The sequence below is a fragment of the Garra rufa genome, chromosome 15 (assembly GCF_049309525.1).
Source record: "Garra rufa chromosome 15, GarRuf1.0, whole genome shotgun sequence".
Taxonomy (NCBI): domain Eukaryota; kingdom Metazoa; phylum Chordata; class Actinopteri; order Cypriniformes; family Cyprinidae; genus Garra; species Garra rufa.
The window spans coordinates 5,501,039-5,517,720 of record NC_133375.1 but is presented as its reverse complement, the minus strand read 5'-3'; the positions used below and the strand labels follow the sequence as shown (position 1 = coordinate 5,517,720).

General features: G+C 38.8%; 1 protein-coding gene and 2 long non-coding RNA genes across 4 annotated transcripts in view; all 3 read right to left on the bottom strand.

Moving 5' to 3' along the window:
• Positions 1-4,701, bottom strand: part of antxr1a (ANTXR cell adhesion molecule 1a) — an 84,367-nt gene extending 79,666 nt beyond the window's left edge. The window contains exon 1 of the mRNA XM_073819296.1: positions 4,174-4,701. Within this exon, the coding sequence (XP_073675397.1) occupies positions 4,174-4,316 (143 nt within the window). The 5' untranslated portion in view covers positions 4,317-4,701. The remainder of the gene's footprint in view (positions 1-4,173) is intronic.
• Positions 4,702-4,850: 149 nt separating this feature from the next.
• Positions 4,851-9,023, bottom strand: LOC141287455 (uncharacterized). Of its 2 annotated transcripts, XR_012339470.1 has the most exons (4): positions 6,626-9,023; positions 6,298-6,379; positions 6,094-6,208; positions 4,851-5,798 (listed from the first exon to the last, which is right to left on the bottom strand). It is a non-coding gene; the product is annotated as an uncharacterized lncRNA (long non-coding RNA). The 2 variants fall into 2 exon arrangements; XR_012339469.1 differs by having other exon boundaries at positions 6,298-9,023.
• A 4,446-nt stretch (positions 9,024-13,469) lies between these two features.
• Positions 13,470-16,524, bottom strand: LOC141286517 (uncharacterized). The gene is made up of 2 exons (XR_012339279.1): positions 15,857-16,524; positions 13,470-15,689 (listed from the first exon to the last, which is right to left on the bottom strand). It is a non-coding gene; the product is annotated as an uncharacterized lncRNA (long non-coding RNA).
• Positions 16,525-16,682: the final 158 nt, after the last annotated feature.

The window sequence follows — 16,682 nt, the reverse complement described above, 5'->3', positions numbered from 1 at the left end:
CAGAGTGTTTCTGTATTTGGTTGTGTTGTGAGTATTTGTAGAGTGTTTCTGTATTTGGTTGTGTTGTGAGTATTTGCAGTGTGTTTCTGTATTTGGATGTGTTGTGAGTATTTGCAATGTGTTTCTGTATTTAGATGTGTTGTGAGTATTTGCAGAGTGTTTCTGTATTTGGTTGTGTTGTGTTGTATTTGTAGAGTGTTTCTGTATTTGGTTGTGTTGTGAGTATTTGTAGAGTGTTTCTGTATTAGGTTGTGTTGTGAGTATTTGCAGACTGTTTCTGTATTTGGTTGTGTTGTGTTGTGTTGTGTTGTGTTGTGTTGTGTTGTGTTGTGTTGTATTTGTAGAGTGTTTCTGTATTTGGTTGTGTTGTGAGTATTTGTAGAGTGTTTCTGTATTTGGTTGTGTTGTGAGTATTTGTAGAGTGTTTCTGTATTTGGTTGTGTTGTGAGTATTTGCAGAGTGTTTCTGTATTTGGTTGTGTTGTGAGTATTTGCAGAGTGTTTCTGTATTTGGTTGTGTTGTGAGTATTTGTAGAGTGTTTCTGTATTTGGTTGTGTTGTGGGTATTTGCAGTGTGTTTCTGTATTTAGATGTGTTGTGAGTATTTGTAGAGTGTTTCTGTATTTGGTTGTGTTGTGAGTATTTGTAGAGTGTTTCTGTATTTGGTTGTGTTGTGGGTATTTGTAGAGTGTTTCTGTATTTGGTTGTGTTGTGGGTATTTGCAGTGTGTTTCTGTATTTGGTTGTGTTGTGAGTATTTGTAGAGTGTTTCTGTATTTGGTTGTGTTGTGAGTATTTGCAGAGTGTTTCTGAATTTAGTTGTGTTGTGAGTATTTGCAGAGTGTTTCTGTATTTAGTTGTGTTGTGAGTATTTGCAGTGTGTTTCTGTATTTAGATGTGTTGTATTTGTAGAGTGTTTCTGTATTTGGTTGTGTTGTGAGTATTTGTAGAGTGTTTCTGTATTTGGTTGTGCTGTGAGTATTTGTAGAGTGTTTCTGTATTTGGTTGTGCTGTGAGTATTTGTAGAGTGTTTCTGTATTTGGTTGTGTTGTGAGTATTTGTAGAGTGTTTCTGTATTTGGTTGTGCTGTGAGTATTTGTAGAGTGTTTCTGTATTTGGTTGTGCTGTGAGTATTTGTAGAGTGTTTCTGTATTTGGTTGTGTTGTGAGTATTTGTAGAGTGTTTCTGTATTTGGTTGTGTTGTGAGTATTTGTAGAGTGTTTCTGTATTTGGTTGTGCTGTGAGTATTTGTAGAGTGTTTCTGTATTTGGTTGTGCTGTGAGTATTTGTAGAGTGTTTCTGTATTTGGTTGTGCTGTGAGTATTTGTAGAGTGTTTCTGTATTTGGTTGTGTTGTGAGTATTTGTAGAGTGTTTCTGTATTTGGTTGTGTTGTGAGTATTTGTAGAGTGTTTCTGTATTTGGTTGTGCTGTGAGTATTTGTAGAGTGTTTCTGTATTTGGTTGTGTTGTGAGTATTTGTAGAGTGTTTCTGTATTTGGTTGTGCTGTGAGTATTTGTAGAGTGTTTCTGTATTTGGTTGTGCTGTGAGTATTTGTAGAGTGTTTCTGTATTTGGTTGTGTTGTGAGTATTTGTAGAGTGTTTCTGTATTTGGTTGTGTTGTGAGTATTTGTAGAGTGTTTCTGTATTTGGTTGTGCTGTGAGTATTTGTAGAGTGTTTCTGTATTTGGTTGTGCTGTGAGTATTTGTAGAGTGTTTCTGTATTTGGTTGTGTTGTGAGTATTTGTAGAGTGTTTCTGTATTTGGTTGTGTTGTGGGTATTTGCAGTGTGTTTCTGTATTTGGTTGTGCTGTGAGTATTTGTAGAGTGTTTCTGTATTTGGTTGTGCTGTGAGTATTTGTAGAGTGTTTCTGTATTTGGTTGTGCTGTGAGTATTTGTAGAGTGTTTCTGTATTTGGTTGTGTTGTGAGTATTTGTAGAGTGTTTCTGTATTTGGTTGTGTTGTGAGTATTTGTAGAGTGTTTCTGTATTTGGTTGTGTTGTGGGTATTTGCAGTGTGTTTCTGTATTTGGTTGTGTTGTGGGTATTTGCAGTGTGTTTCTGTATTTGGAGTTTCTATGATTTAAACCCAGAAATAAACATGAAATGAACAATAATTTTGTTAATTTGTTACAATTGCTCCTGATTCCCAGTGAAGCACTAGTAGCACAAAAACACAATGACGCACAGAGTAGTGCCTAAATGAATCTGGTGGTGGTCAGGTGGTACAGCGGTCCATGGTCCAAGTCCTAACTCATTGCGAGCTTACATGTTGTAATTACATATTCTGGAGCATGTGAAGGCTTTGTCGTTGGTAGAGTTGCCATATAAACACATAATTCAGCTCCAAATAGAATGCCATCTCAGAATTATGGTAATTATGACATGTTATAAAGTAAGCTATACCAAATACTAAGAAATCCTTACATTGATTTAACTTTTCAGGTTTTTACCTAAATTTTATTTAGGTAAACATTTATTATTCATGAAAATGTTCTTACTATAAAAGAAAAAAAAATGAACGAAACAAAAATAAATCTGATCTGACAGACTTTGATTTGCAGTATCCAAGGCAATGGAGTAAGGGGAAATGAGCTGACATATAGCTATATGTCACTGTATAACAGTATGAATCTGTCCAACAATAACATCACATTCACAGCTGAACTGACAGGCAACCCGCGAGGAATGATTTACATGTATTAGGAAACACAGCTGTGTTTTTTATACTTAAAACACATTCGTCGAACATGGACATAACACTCTGGGGACAAGTTGCCAAGTAGTGTTAAAGTTTAGACTGAAACAAAATAGTTGGAAACTGTGACCCACATCCAATCAACTAAACGTCCACATGTTTATGTTTATGTGTGTGTGTGTGTGTGTGTGTGTGTGTGTGTGTGTGTGTGTGTGTGTGTGTGTAGTGTATGAACAAAGCCAGCAGCACACAGGTAAATATCAAAGTCTGATGATTGAGTTTAGAACCATGTGTAATTGATTTTCCGTGTGCTGAAGTCCTAGGGCTTTCGCAATGCCGCGTGCCAAAATTAGGTCAAGGTAGCTTGCGAGTTGCCAAGCAAACTATCAGAAAGACTAAAACAACCTCAGTTTGAAGTCCAAATGCACTGTAATCATCTACAAAGAAAAACATTAATATTTCAGTATTTACACCTCACAGTTTCACATATAATTCAATGTGTTCTTTGATGCTATTCATGAAATAGCAATTTCAAAGTGAAAACTGTTTCGAAGCAAATTCTGCACCAATTCTTTTCTATTAAACTGCATATGTGGAACTAATATGGCAAATGGCCTCTTAGCCCAGCTGTTTAATCTATCATTCTCTTGCTGTCTTTTGGCTCGTTGCTGCATATTTGTAAACTGTCCTCAAGGGGCAGCACTTGCATCCAGCCAGCGTGTCCGCATTGACCCCTAACATGCAATTTTCCCACCTCATGCATTATTGTTGTTGGATGAGACATATGTTACAGGGGAAAACAGTTTTCTTTATTGATATTTTCCCCCTTACCCTTTTTCTCTCTCTCTCGTCTTGTGAACACCGTGTGAATGCATTTACACACTAAATTATAAAATATCAAACAACACAGAACTTATTTTAAAGGAAGATAGCATATGCACACTTTTGAAGCAAAATGCTTCACAAGAAGTAAAACAATATAAGCATAAAACTAAAAAATATAATGAAGAAAAGCACTTTGTGGTTACTCTGATAGAAAACCTGTGTGAACTTGAGGAGAACTGACTTGGGTTAAAAGTTATTGTGCAAAAATGATGATTTTACATCTATTGTAAAGGCATAGGCATGCATCTTAAAATCTTTAAAGTATCAAAAATATCAGGTCAGTTTCCATGAAAAAAAATTGCATAAAATACTAATACGTAAAAGCATCAGTTCATTTAGCCAAAACCTTGTCCAAAAGACCTTATACCTCTGAAAAACACTGCATTTGATTTGTAAACCTACAGTAATTTGCATGTACATTAGTGATTTATGCATGTGTATTTATCTGTCTATTAATTATTGGTTGTAAATCAGATTAATGGATAACCCATCAGTCCTAGTGAATCTTTTATGGTCTACAAATGCCAGCACAACATTCACAGAGTGTTAACCATGCATTGATAAGAAAAAGTGGTAAATCACAGGATAACTTACTTGTCTAGTACAAAGTAGAGGTCAAAACCCCCATAGCAGGAGGATGCTGCTGTCCCTCTTTCCGGCACGAGTCCTGTATTTCCATTCGCAGTGTCCACCAATTTGACACAGAGCAAAACTGCTATCCTCCAAAGTTTGCACATGTTTGAGTCAATTGAAAGTCAGGACTACAGAAAAAATGCAAAAGCTACCATGAGAGAAAAAGTACAGTTCCACGGGGTCCTTGACAATCCGTAATCCGTGCAGCTGTTTTGTAGAGTTAATTTAGGGAAACCATTCTCCAAAAGACTTGATTTGTCTTGCTTTAACTGTCCTGCAGCAGCAGAGTGAGGGTTTTATAAAAAAGAAAAGGAAATGAAAATGTCTCTTGGTTGGAAAGAAGTTTCTAGAAGGCAAATGCACACATGTAATAGTGCACATGCACCCCAAAGTCTGACACACTTCTGTTAGCTGCCCCAGTTGCTGCTAGATTGATGGAGTGTGGGAGGGAGTGTGGTTGTGTGTGTTTATGTTTGAGTGTATGTGTATGTGTGTGTATGTGTCTTTGCCAGACAGTGCAAAATCATTGTCTCTCAGCCCCTTGACTCCAAAACAACTTTCCATCCTCTTTTTTTTCAAGCAATAAAGAAACCCAAAGAGTGATTAAGGTTGTTATGTTGCCATCTAGTGGTAGGAAATGATAGTAAAAATATTTGTTTATTGACAACACATATTAACAATTCCAACTTTTTTTTGTAAGGACCGACATATGATTTTGAAATTTTAAAAAATCTCATGTTTGTTGACTTGTTTTTTTGAATCTTTAGACAAAATAGGCTATATAGAAGAATAAATGCATTTGTTTGCATATGTGCATATATGAGACAATGTAGTATGATGGTGAGGGGAAAAAAACACCTCTATTTTTATTCAGAGCTCCAAACTGAGCAAAAATATGCTATTTTGTGCAGTAGCTAATGTTTCTCAGGGCAACACTTAAGATATATGTCGTCACTCTGTATAACCCAATTATATGATTTTTTAATGCTTAGTTATAAGTGTGCTTTGGTTTCAAAAATGCAATGCAATACAATCTGGTGATCATATTGAGATCAAAAGTTTATATACACCTTGCAGAATCTGCAAAATGTTAACCTAAATAAGTGGTATCATACAAAATGCATGTTAATTTTTTATTTAGTACTGACCTGAATAAGATATTTCAGATAAAAGATATTACATAAATGAAAATAATTGTTAAATTTATAAAAATGACCCTGTTCAAAAGTTTACACACACTTGATTCTTAATACTTTGTTGTTACATTTGATAATGTAATAATTAAATCTCTGTATCTGTCACAGTCACAGTTTTAATATTAAATGCGGTTAACAACATTGCCTGTCCAATTCATGTTGACCAATATTTTGCGTTCATTTTGTTATTCAAATTAAACACAAGATCCTGCCCATTACAACAGCAAATAATACAACGAAGATGGCTTCCTTTTCTTAATTCATGGCCTTCATTTACCAAGAACACCGCTTGTAGGAGAACAGGGAACTTTCTCAAACACTTCGAATGTGCATGTAGTGTAATCGTACTCCACTTGGCACTTTTCAGGATAATTAACAGGCCTCTGCATTCTACAGGAATGAAACAAAACAAAAGGAATTATTATGCATTTATCAGTACGGTATTCTATTACAAAATGACTTTTAATGGCCTTTGGTCCTAAAGCATTTTCAATAAGTGCTTTATTATTATTTATTTAATCAATTTATTTTTTACTCTAATTTAATATAAAATATAAGCTTCATATATCTTATAAATACTCCCCAAAATATTCCCATTTACCTCCATTGATTGTAACTGAGTTGGGTTGTATTGGTTGAGAAAATCAATGTTGATATCACTAAACAGTAAAAATGCAGTACTTACGCGTCACAGCACCTCATGGAATCAGCAGAACAATTACAGTCAAAACATTTACTGTTTCGCCAAACAGATCCAGTAGGATGCCATGTCTTATCTGTCGCGTCCTGGCAAAACTTATCTATAAAAGATCAGAGAAAGAAACAAAAATCTTGATTGGACATACTTTTTAGTAATGTAATAAAAGCGAAAGACAGTTTATGCATGTACCTGATTTGCGTTCCGCGTTGAAGCATCCAGCATTGACCAGAGAAAGGACAGTGCACAGAAACAAACCCAAAACCACTGACCTCTTCACAATCAACACATTGATCCAAAGTTAATAATCTATACATGTGCTAAGTGTTGCAATTAATGTATTGTTTATTAATAATTCCTTTATAGCTTGTACGGTAAAAATTTGTATTGTAGCAAGTAAAAAATATCACATGCAACTGACACACATTTAATGAATCCTGTAATTGTGAAAATTACCTAATGACAGTTTTTAAATCTACATATTAAACTAAGCATAAACAATACTATAAGAGAAGCTTACCATGTTTACGTCAACAGTGATTTAAATATATGAAACCAAAATCACAATGCCTGTATTTAACTGAACAGAGGAGGGTGGAGCAAAATGTTAATGATTTATTTGTCAAATGATTTTGAAAAAAACTGATTACATTATTATTATTAGTAGAAGTAGTTAAGTAGTAAGTAATAATTTCTTTTTGTGCTTTGGTAATGATTATTGAAACATTTTAATTGCAAAATAAGATAACACAAAAACCTGTTTATTGCATTGTAGTTACATTAAGGAAACTTTACACAAATAGCATATAGCTAATTGCAGTGTTTTATTGAACAGACATGCAACTCATTCTTCTCTACAAGCTAAGTGGAAATTTACTAATTCACTAAAAATCTTAGTAGTGTGCCAAGTAAATTGCTGTTTGGACTTTGATGTCAAAGCAAACAACAGCTCAGCAAATTCCAGTGTATTCAATTCATGTAAAAAAAATGTGTGTTAGGATGTTTTTTTAATACATTAAGTCTTTTAGTTAGGACACATTAAATGTATCTAAAGTGACAGTAAAGACATTTATGATGTTACATACTATTTCTTATGTAAGTTCTTTAGGTTATGTTGGAAAGTGTCACCTTCCAACCTTCCTCCTTCCAAGAGTTACATCCAATAACCACTGGGGTACCTCATGGTTCAGTATATGGCCCTCTTCAGTTATCAGTGTATTCATTTTGTAATTTTTTTGTTTATAAATGATAACACACAGCGGACACCCAGCACACTCACCACACTCAGTATGTCACTTTCATCTGGATGGATGGATGGTTGGATTGGTACTATTGTCAAATGTACAGTTATGGTCAGAATTTTTGCCTCCCCTTGGTAAATATGAGCAAAGAAGTCTGTGAAAACGTGTATTTTTTTTTTAGCCTTTTGAGCTTTCTTTCCAAAAAAAATCACAAAAATCAATTTTTTTTATTGAAATACGGAAAATGGTAGGGGAAATATGAAACAAATAATGAAATAAATGCTTGCACAAATATTGGCCCTGTTCTGTTCAACACATTTTCCAATTTCCTTTTGACAAGTTAACAGCTCTGAGTATCTCCTTTAATGCCTGATGAGGATGTACTGTAGTTTAGATACCTTTCCTTCATACAGAATCACTCCAGATCCTTCAGATTCCCAGCTCCATGTTGGTGGTTCTTTTTTTTTTCAGTTTACTCCACTCATTTTCTGTAGGGTTCAGTTCAGAGGACTGGGACAGCCATGGCAGAAGATTCATTTTGTGCCAGTGACCCATTTATTTGTTGATTCTGGTGTTTGTTTTGGATCAGTGTCTTAATAAATGGTCCAACCACTTCCCATTATAAGATTTCTAACAGGTACAATTAGAATATTTTCTCAATGTCCTCCCAAACAACATAGGTGTTGACTGATATTTTTTTAAGACTTTCTGACCCCTAACGATACTGTCACACCCCTGGACTTTGAGTTGGTTTCTCCCATCCATTCCCCCCCCGCTGTTTTCTGTTACTTGGTTTTTCCCATCATTGCCAACACCTGTGTTTGTCTATCACCCTGTCTATTTAATGTGTGTGCTTACAAACATGTCTTGTCGAACGTTAATGTTACCACTCCGTGTTCCTGTGTCTGCCTGTTTTCCTTTGGATTTATTAAATGTACGTCTTTTTATTACGTCGTTGTTCGTGTGTTCGTTGTTCGTGTGCTTCGTATTATGAAACTCGCTTCCATCAACGTCCGTCCAAGGAGGGGAAACGCCATGGTTGTACCACCTTTATCTTCCAGGATGGCAGGGATCTTAAGGACTACGTGGAGGAGTTTATTAGCATTTGTCATCTTGCTAGCTGCGATGACGTCTGCCTGATGGAGGGATTTTGGTGTGGACTGGATGAAGATCTCCGCTTCGTCATGCCCGAAGGTGAACCATGCTGGACCCTGACTCAATATATTAACATCCTACTGAGTGCATGGGGTTCAGAGCTCTGCCTTGACGAAGCGGAGGAGGATTACAACTCCGTCCAGTCAAACCACGCAGACGTCTCGCAGCACGACCCGGAACCCAGCCAATTACCACCCCGACCCGCGGAATATCAGCCAGAGCCCACCGCTGACGGAGAGCTACCGCCCGCCGCGACCAGCGTGCCATCGCAAGGAGGAGCGACAGAGCAGCTGATCGCCACGGAGCCAGAGTTGCACGAGGGCGTCAGACCAGGTGTGTGAGCCGGCTTCAGTGACCGTGACGGTGAAGTCAGTGGAGGTTGAGAATGCTACGGACAGCATTACCCACTGCACCACCACTGAGGGTGAGCTAAATAGGATTCTGGGACATTATTCTATGGACAATGCAATGGACATTTCTGTGATTGATATGGATGTTTCTGAGGAGGTTTGGACTGAACTCTCTATAATCTCTGAACTAGCTAACTGTTATAATTTCCCACCCACCCTCCCTCAGTTACATCAGTTTAATAACGATAATGCTTCAGCCATGCCACCACTGCCACCTGTCAGCCCATCTGCTCACCCTCAGCTCAACATCTGTGCAGTGGGTTCGCCGCAGGTCTGCCAGTCACCATCGGCGTCATGGCTGGAGGATTCCTCATCTCCGCCTCCAGCCTCAGAGTCCTGGACTCCGCCTCGGCCCTCCGAACCTGCGGCTCCACCCCGTCTCTCAGCTCCCTCGTCTCCACCGTCACCCATCAGTCCACCAGCTTCACCGCGCTCCATCGTCCTTCCGGCTCCGCCCCGGTCTGTCGTCATCCCACCTTCGCCTAAGGATTCTACTCCTCCGGCTACGCCTCGTCGCTCCATCCCACCGGCTCCGTGGAACTCCTCCACAGTGTTGGGTAAGTTACTTTAAAAAAGTAATTAATTACTAATTACTAATTACTTCATCAATGTTGTATTTAAAATACTTATCTAATTACTGTGTCTAAAAAGTAACTTAAATACTCAATAAGTAATTTAACTAAATACTTCTTAAAATCCCTATAAACCTTGAGTGGACAAAAAATAGAAATTAAACTCTTTAAATAATAGTTAATTAAATAAAACATGAGTCAAACATTAAATAGTTTAGCATTTTAGCTTTTTTAATAATCTATATTACATTCTATGAAAACATTCTATAATAATAAACTTTTTTGTAAGAAATGTAACCTTCTTTCGATAAGAAACACAATTCCAGAATAACAAAAAATATATATTATTCTTAAGAAACTTAAGAAAAGTTAAACATGACATGTATCAACCTGTAAACGTGAAACTTAATTTAAAACAATGAGTTCAATAAATGTTTTACTTTATTTAAACAAATCTAAAATGTTATTTAGAATTTCAAGGAGCTTTTATAATACTATCCAATATTTTAATATTTAAAACATTTGACCATTTTTGTAATCATGTCATGTGTTTCCACAAAGTGAACTGTAACCTTGCTCATTCAGACACTTTTCTGCGCTACCGAAGTAAAATCAAGTTTTGCCTGTTTAGCAGGAGTTGCCGCAGTTTTATCCGTCGAATATGAAGGATCACACAGAAGTGTTCGTCTATGCTGCCGTGTCAGGTGCTTGAGTACTCGTGCTATTGACAGCGCAGCGGCCGATAGTTTTTTCTCCCCAGGACATAGCTTACATATTACTGTAATGTTCTTGTCTGCTTGTTTCAGAAAACTGAAGTAATGGGCATATTTCCATTTCGCAAAACAGCCACTCGCTTCAGCCGAGTCCAACATCCCCTTTAAGAATACCATAGGAGTATGCAGCAAACTTGCGCGAAATCACGTGCACCTGCACTTCAACGATTTTAAAGCGGCAGAGTTTACTTTCACATTTAGAAGATTAATTAATCAAATTAAATAATGATATTCAGCGAGTTTAATTATTTTACAGTGTAACGCAAGTACATTAAACGTAACTGTAATTAAAATACTTAAAAATGAACAGTAATCAGTTACTCTACTTTTTCAGTGGAAAAGTATTTTAATTACAGTAACGCCACCCAACACTGCTCCTCCATCCCTCTGGCACAGCCTCAGTCCTCTGTCGCTCCGGTTCCGCTGCGGACCTCCGGATCTCCGCCTTGGTCACCAGAGCCTTGGGTTCCATCTTGGCCCTCCGGATCCTCGGTGTCGCCCGGGATCATCGGCTCTCCATCTCCGCCTCAGGCTCTACCACCACCTGCTCCGCCTCCGTCAGTCGGCCTCCGGGAGTCGTCAGCCTACTCTCCACCATGGCTCCTCCCTCCATCGGCTCCACCGTGGGGTTCCGTATTGACTGCGGTCTGGGTATCACTTTGCTCCTCCTGCTCCGGATCCCTCCTGTCTCCTCCTTGGCTTCTCCCTCTGTCATCACCTCCATGGATTATTCAGTCACCACCTTGGACTTCATCTTTTGCCCTCCTCCCGGGAGTCTGTCCTCCGCCCAAACCCCCTCCTAGAACATGGGACATGATCTGTTTTGTTGGTCGGCACGAGGACGCGCCTTTCTGGGAGGGGGGTGTAATGTCACACCCCTGGACTTTGAGTTGGTTTCTCCCATCCATTCCCCCCCGCTGTTTTCTGTTACTTGGTTTTTCCCATCATTGCCAACACCTGTGTTTGTCTATCACCCTGTCTATTTAATGTGTGTGCTTACAAACATGTCTAACATGTCGAACGTTAATGTTACCACTCCGTGTTCCTGTGTCTGCCTGTTTTCCTTTGGATTTATTAAATGTACGTCTTTTTATTATGTCGTTGTTCGTGTGTTCCTGCCTGATCATGACAGATATGCTGGAGCAAGGAAGATGAGGAGTTCGGAATACAATAACATTTATTTCAATAATCCAAAGGGAAACCAACAAGGAACAGGATGACATGTATAACAGCAGATGCCAGACACAGGGAAACACAGGGCATAAGTAATAGGGATTAAACAATGATAATGATTTCAACACAGGTGGAACTAATGGAACTTAAAGAAAACACGAAAAGGAAGACCAAAAATGGGCATGAGAAAACAAGGGAAAACCAGGACAAGGAGCACTCAGGAAACAACACGTGACATTACTCCCCCCTCTTGGAAACATATCCACCAGGGAGGGGGGGTTGGCGCCCTGGAGGCCGGTGCAGGGCAGACACAGGACAGAGACAAGGAGGAGACTCTCTAGGGTGAATCAGGGAGCTTGGGGAGCCATGGCAGAGCAGGCAGTTCAGGAGAACATGGCGGAGCAGGCAGTTCAGGAGAACATGGCGGATCAGGCTGTTCGGGAGCCATGGTGGATTAGGGAGCTTTGGGGGCATGGTGGAGCAAGGAGCAGGTAGCTCCCTCCCAATTTTTCTTGGGGGGAATCAGGGTTCTACTTGCCCAGAAGAGTTCAGAAGGAGCAGTCTCTGGAGGGTGCTCAGGAGGAGCAGGTTCTGGAGGGTGTTCTGGAGGATGCTCTGGGACCAGCAGAGACGAAGGAGACTCAGGAGAGCGAGATGAGACCAGCAGAGACGAAGTGGACTCAGGAGAGAGGATTGGGGCAGAGAACTCCAGAAGGAGCGCCATGTTCATAATGTTTATGAGGCCCGCGGGAGTGGGTTCTCGTGTGGCAGCCATCTTGGATAGGAACTCAGGCATGGCGGCCATCTTGGCCGGGAACTTTGGCTGACTTGAGCGCTGTGCAGCAGGCGGGCTTAAGCGAGCATCGCCCAGTGGGCTCGAGTCAGGGGCAGTTCCGGATCAGGGCTGGACAATCTCCAGACACCGGACGATACCTTCCCTCCAACTCAGTCAAGTGCTGTCTGGGAGGTTCACGTGGTGATGGTAATTGACCCTGATCCAGAACAGAGAATTGATGGTGGCGTCATCCAACACTGTAGCCGTGGCAAGGCAGCAGAATTTGCGGGCGTACTCCATGAATGGGAGATCTCTGCGGGCTAGGGCAGAGAATCGTGCGGTGACTTCCATGCTGCGGGGAAAAAACAGAGGAAAACAAAAGACTTCAAAAACAAGGGGGAAAAAAACGAGCTGAAGCTGAGCTTTGTTTTAAGTCTGCTGTTCTGTCATGATACAATGGAGCAAGGGAACGAGGTGACGAGGAGTTCTTCAGAATACAATAACATTTATTAACATAATCCAAAGAGAAACCAACAAGGAACAGGATGACATGTATAACAGCAGACGCCAGATAGAGGGAAACGCAGGGCTTAAGTAATAGGCAGTAAACGAGGATAATGATTGTAACACAGGTGGACCTAATGGAACTTAATGAACACAGGAAAAGGAAGACCAAAAATGGCCATTGGAAAACACAAGGGAAAACCAGCACAAGGAGTGCACAGGAAACAAAATGTGACAACCTCAAGAATCAACTATTTTCTGCAGCTCTCCAGCAGTGATCCTTGGATCTGTATCCTCCTCACCCTGCTTGAAGCCAATATAGATACACATTCTTTCTATTTCTATTTTGTGAAGTTCAATCAATTTCATGTTTGTAGTCACTCTGGTGTGCTAATAAAAAAATGTAGACATGAATGGGAATATAAATTGCAGTTATTTTGTAGTTAATCAAAATATTTTCTTAGGGTGCTAATGATTGTGACCATTGTGTATTGGAGAAAACATTCATTTTATAATATAACTTTCTCCCCTCTTTAAATTATTTTATTTAAATGAAATGATCAAAATTATAAACAATGCAGATTTATTAAAAAGCTTTTGTTCCTAATCATATTTACCAAGGAGGCTTATAATTGTATAATTAGAACTTTTTAAAAAGGGCAGTATTTACAAAACTAGCCTTTTATTAACAACCTGCTATTGTGTCTTTATTACGGTTTTCCATATGCCCTTTCAGATAACCACTGCTTAAAACACAAGATTATTATGATGTGTAATGAGAACATTTGATTTAATCATCAAAAAACATGCAAAACATTTCAACTGAGTAATTTTAATTGCAAACAAACATTGCACAATTTGTGTCAAATTATAAATGAAATGTAATGAAATTTAATGTATCCATACTGGCTTCTATACATGGACAAATGCTAAGCTTTTACAAATACAAATACAAATTTACAAATATAAGATGCAGAAGTCAATATAAGAAACACTTTATTAAAAATTTGTTGTTTTAGCGATAAAAGAAAGCATGTCTTAAATGCCAAACCTTTTTATAATCAAGATATTTAGATGTGTCATTAATGATTAGTATGCAGCAAAGTCCAATTTGGATCCAAAAACAGTTGATATTCATTTTAATCCAAATAAGTGCTAAGCTTTTATGCAGGTGGCTTTAATGCATAACAGAAGAAGCAGGCCACTTCTCAAATCTTAAAATGATGCACAATTAATTTAAACACAGTCAGTTATGTGTTTAGATGGATGTTATGTATAATGAATGCTGTCATGTATAAACAAACCTGCTTCAAAATTAAACAAATTGCTCATTACAATAGGCTACTCATGATGTTAAAAATTCAAAGCATGTGCAAACACTAGAAACTGTGAAAAATAATTGCCAATCATTAAAAAAAAAACAGTTACACATTTTATTTTATTTATTAAAACATTTATGTAATTTGGCTCACAAGTCTGTCTTTGATTTTAATTATATGATGTCTTTACATTGCTGTCTTGCCGGAAGCCAGTAGTTGCAAGATCATGCTTTCGAGTATCAACATATCTGCTGTTTCCAATGAACATGTCAACACAGAGTAATCTCAGACAACTTAATCCAGATATTTTAAATCTGCTCATTTATTTGAAGAACGAAATTAGTCAAAGATCAGGATTAAAAGGTCTGGCATCTGTCAAATCATTTGAAATTGTTTTCCAACAGCACTATGAGCACACTTAATGGTGGGGTCTTCTGGATAAAAGATGTCAAATGTGCATGTTTTTTGAAATCATACTTCATAACGCAGCCTTCAGTCTTGACACTCGCCCTGCCCATATAACAAAAAGCACATCACTTAAGAGGAAATGTCTGAACATATAAAACCTACAACATGCTATCCATAATCACAAAAAAAAAAGTTAAACTCATCCTTCAGTTTGTAAAACAAAAACTAAACATGTGTTAAAAATGCAGCACAATAAAGTGAAAACTTGCAGGCTAGCATGACCCAAGGTTTAAAGAAGATATATGAAGCTGTTTTCAAAGTTAATAGAACTAACATGAACTAACAATAAGCAATCCATTTGAAAAAGTATGCTTTAGCAAACATTTAAAAGGAATACTAACTACAGAAATAATATACTTTAAAAGAATATATTTAAGCGTGACCTAAAAATAATGTTTTATACTTTTTTATATTTATTATAATGTATGATAGTTTACATTTATATTAAATGCAGTTGGCTGAAATTCAGAGTGCCTTTTTGGTAATATGTAAGGGTGCCATTTGCCTCTGGGTGGCCAATGCCCAGAAATGAGTGCATGTAGTGAATTAGTGGGGTATGTTGGGAATGAGGAATGTGCTGGAGACCTTGTGGACACCCCGGCGAAGTGGCCTTGGAGGCATAGGATGAGATTAATGAACAGGGTTGAAGGCAAGATGGACTCAGGCTCTTCAGTGGTTTATTCTAGAGCACAAACTTGATAGCCAGGTGTTCTGTTGCCGTATTTGCAGTAGTTCTTCTATGCCCATGGCGAGAAGAAGAACTAGGGGTTGATGCATCCACTTCTACAATGAAGGGCTAACTGGAGTCAGGATGTACTAGCAGTGGTGTGCTGGTGATGGAGCGTTTTTCAGCTTTCAGGAACAGATAGAACTCTCTCAGGTGTTTCAGGAACTCCACAATGTGCTGGTAATGTTTGGCCATGCATCAGAAGTAGATGAGGATATTGTCAATTTAGATGAGCACAAACCAAAAACTCCTGGAGCACCTGCTGCATGAAGTCATGGAATATTTAGGGGGCACTGACAAGCCCACAGGGCATGACTAAATATTTATACTGGCCGGTGAGTGTCACAAAAGTCATCTTCCACTCGTCCCCTTCACATATCCAGATGAGGTTATAGGTACTATGGAGGTCCAACTTCGTTAACACGGTGGCACCACAGAGATATTTCAGGGCTTCTGGATTGAGGAGGCTATTGCAAATTCACAATGATTTTGTTGAGGGTACGTAATTGAGGCCACAAGCATTTGCCACAAAGAAGAAGCCTAAAGAAACAAGGCTGTAACCTTGTTCTAAAGCTTCCCCAATGTACTCTTTCATGGCCTTTTGCTCAAGAAGAGAAAGTGAGTAGATATTCACCTGTAATTAGATTGATGGCACAGTTGACTCTCGATAGAGGTAGAGCTCACATGTAGTGTCTGAAGAGGATGAGAGAGAGGATGTGTTACTTGAGGGAAACATTCATGCCAGTTTTACAGGAGATGACACGGTTAACACAACCCTAGGACTTCCGGTTTTGCCACCTTCTAAATGGCCGTGTTTTGAATCAGCTCCGTGATGGCAGACTCCAAATGAAACTGCTGAACGAATAAAACGGACGAAACACGAATAATATAATGAAAGACTGAGTCAAAGAAAAGAATGAAACAAGGTAAACGCAACAAAAAGGAGGAAACTAACATCGTCGCTTCTGAAAAAGACTCAACAGTGAGCGCGGATATGGCGGCTGAAATACTAACAGAGATGAGGGCCATGAGACAAGATGTTGCCGGTAAGCTAGAAAAAATAGACGCCTCTGTGAAAGAAGTGAAGGAAGCGGTTAAAAGTCTTGAGAACAGAATAGAAGAATCAGAGCATAGGATAGGCGCATCGGAAGAACGAGGGGACAGAACTGAACGATTGTTAGCGTACATGCTAACAAACCCTGCTGAAAAAACCAGCATATGCTGGTTAGGTATGTTTTGGTGCTGGGATGCTGGTTTTAGCTGGTATATGCTGGTCCTTTGCTGGTTTATGCTGGTCCCTTGCTGGTTTTTGCTGGTTTATGCTGGTCATGTTGCTGGTTAATGCTGGTCCTTTGCTGGTTTATGCTGGTCCTTGACCAGCAACATGACCAGCATAAACCAGCAAAGGACCAGCATAAACCAGCAAGGGACCAGCATAAACCAGCAAGGGACCAGCATAA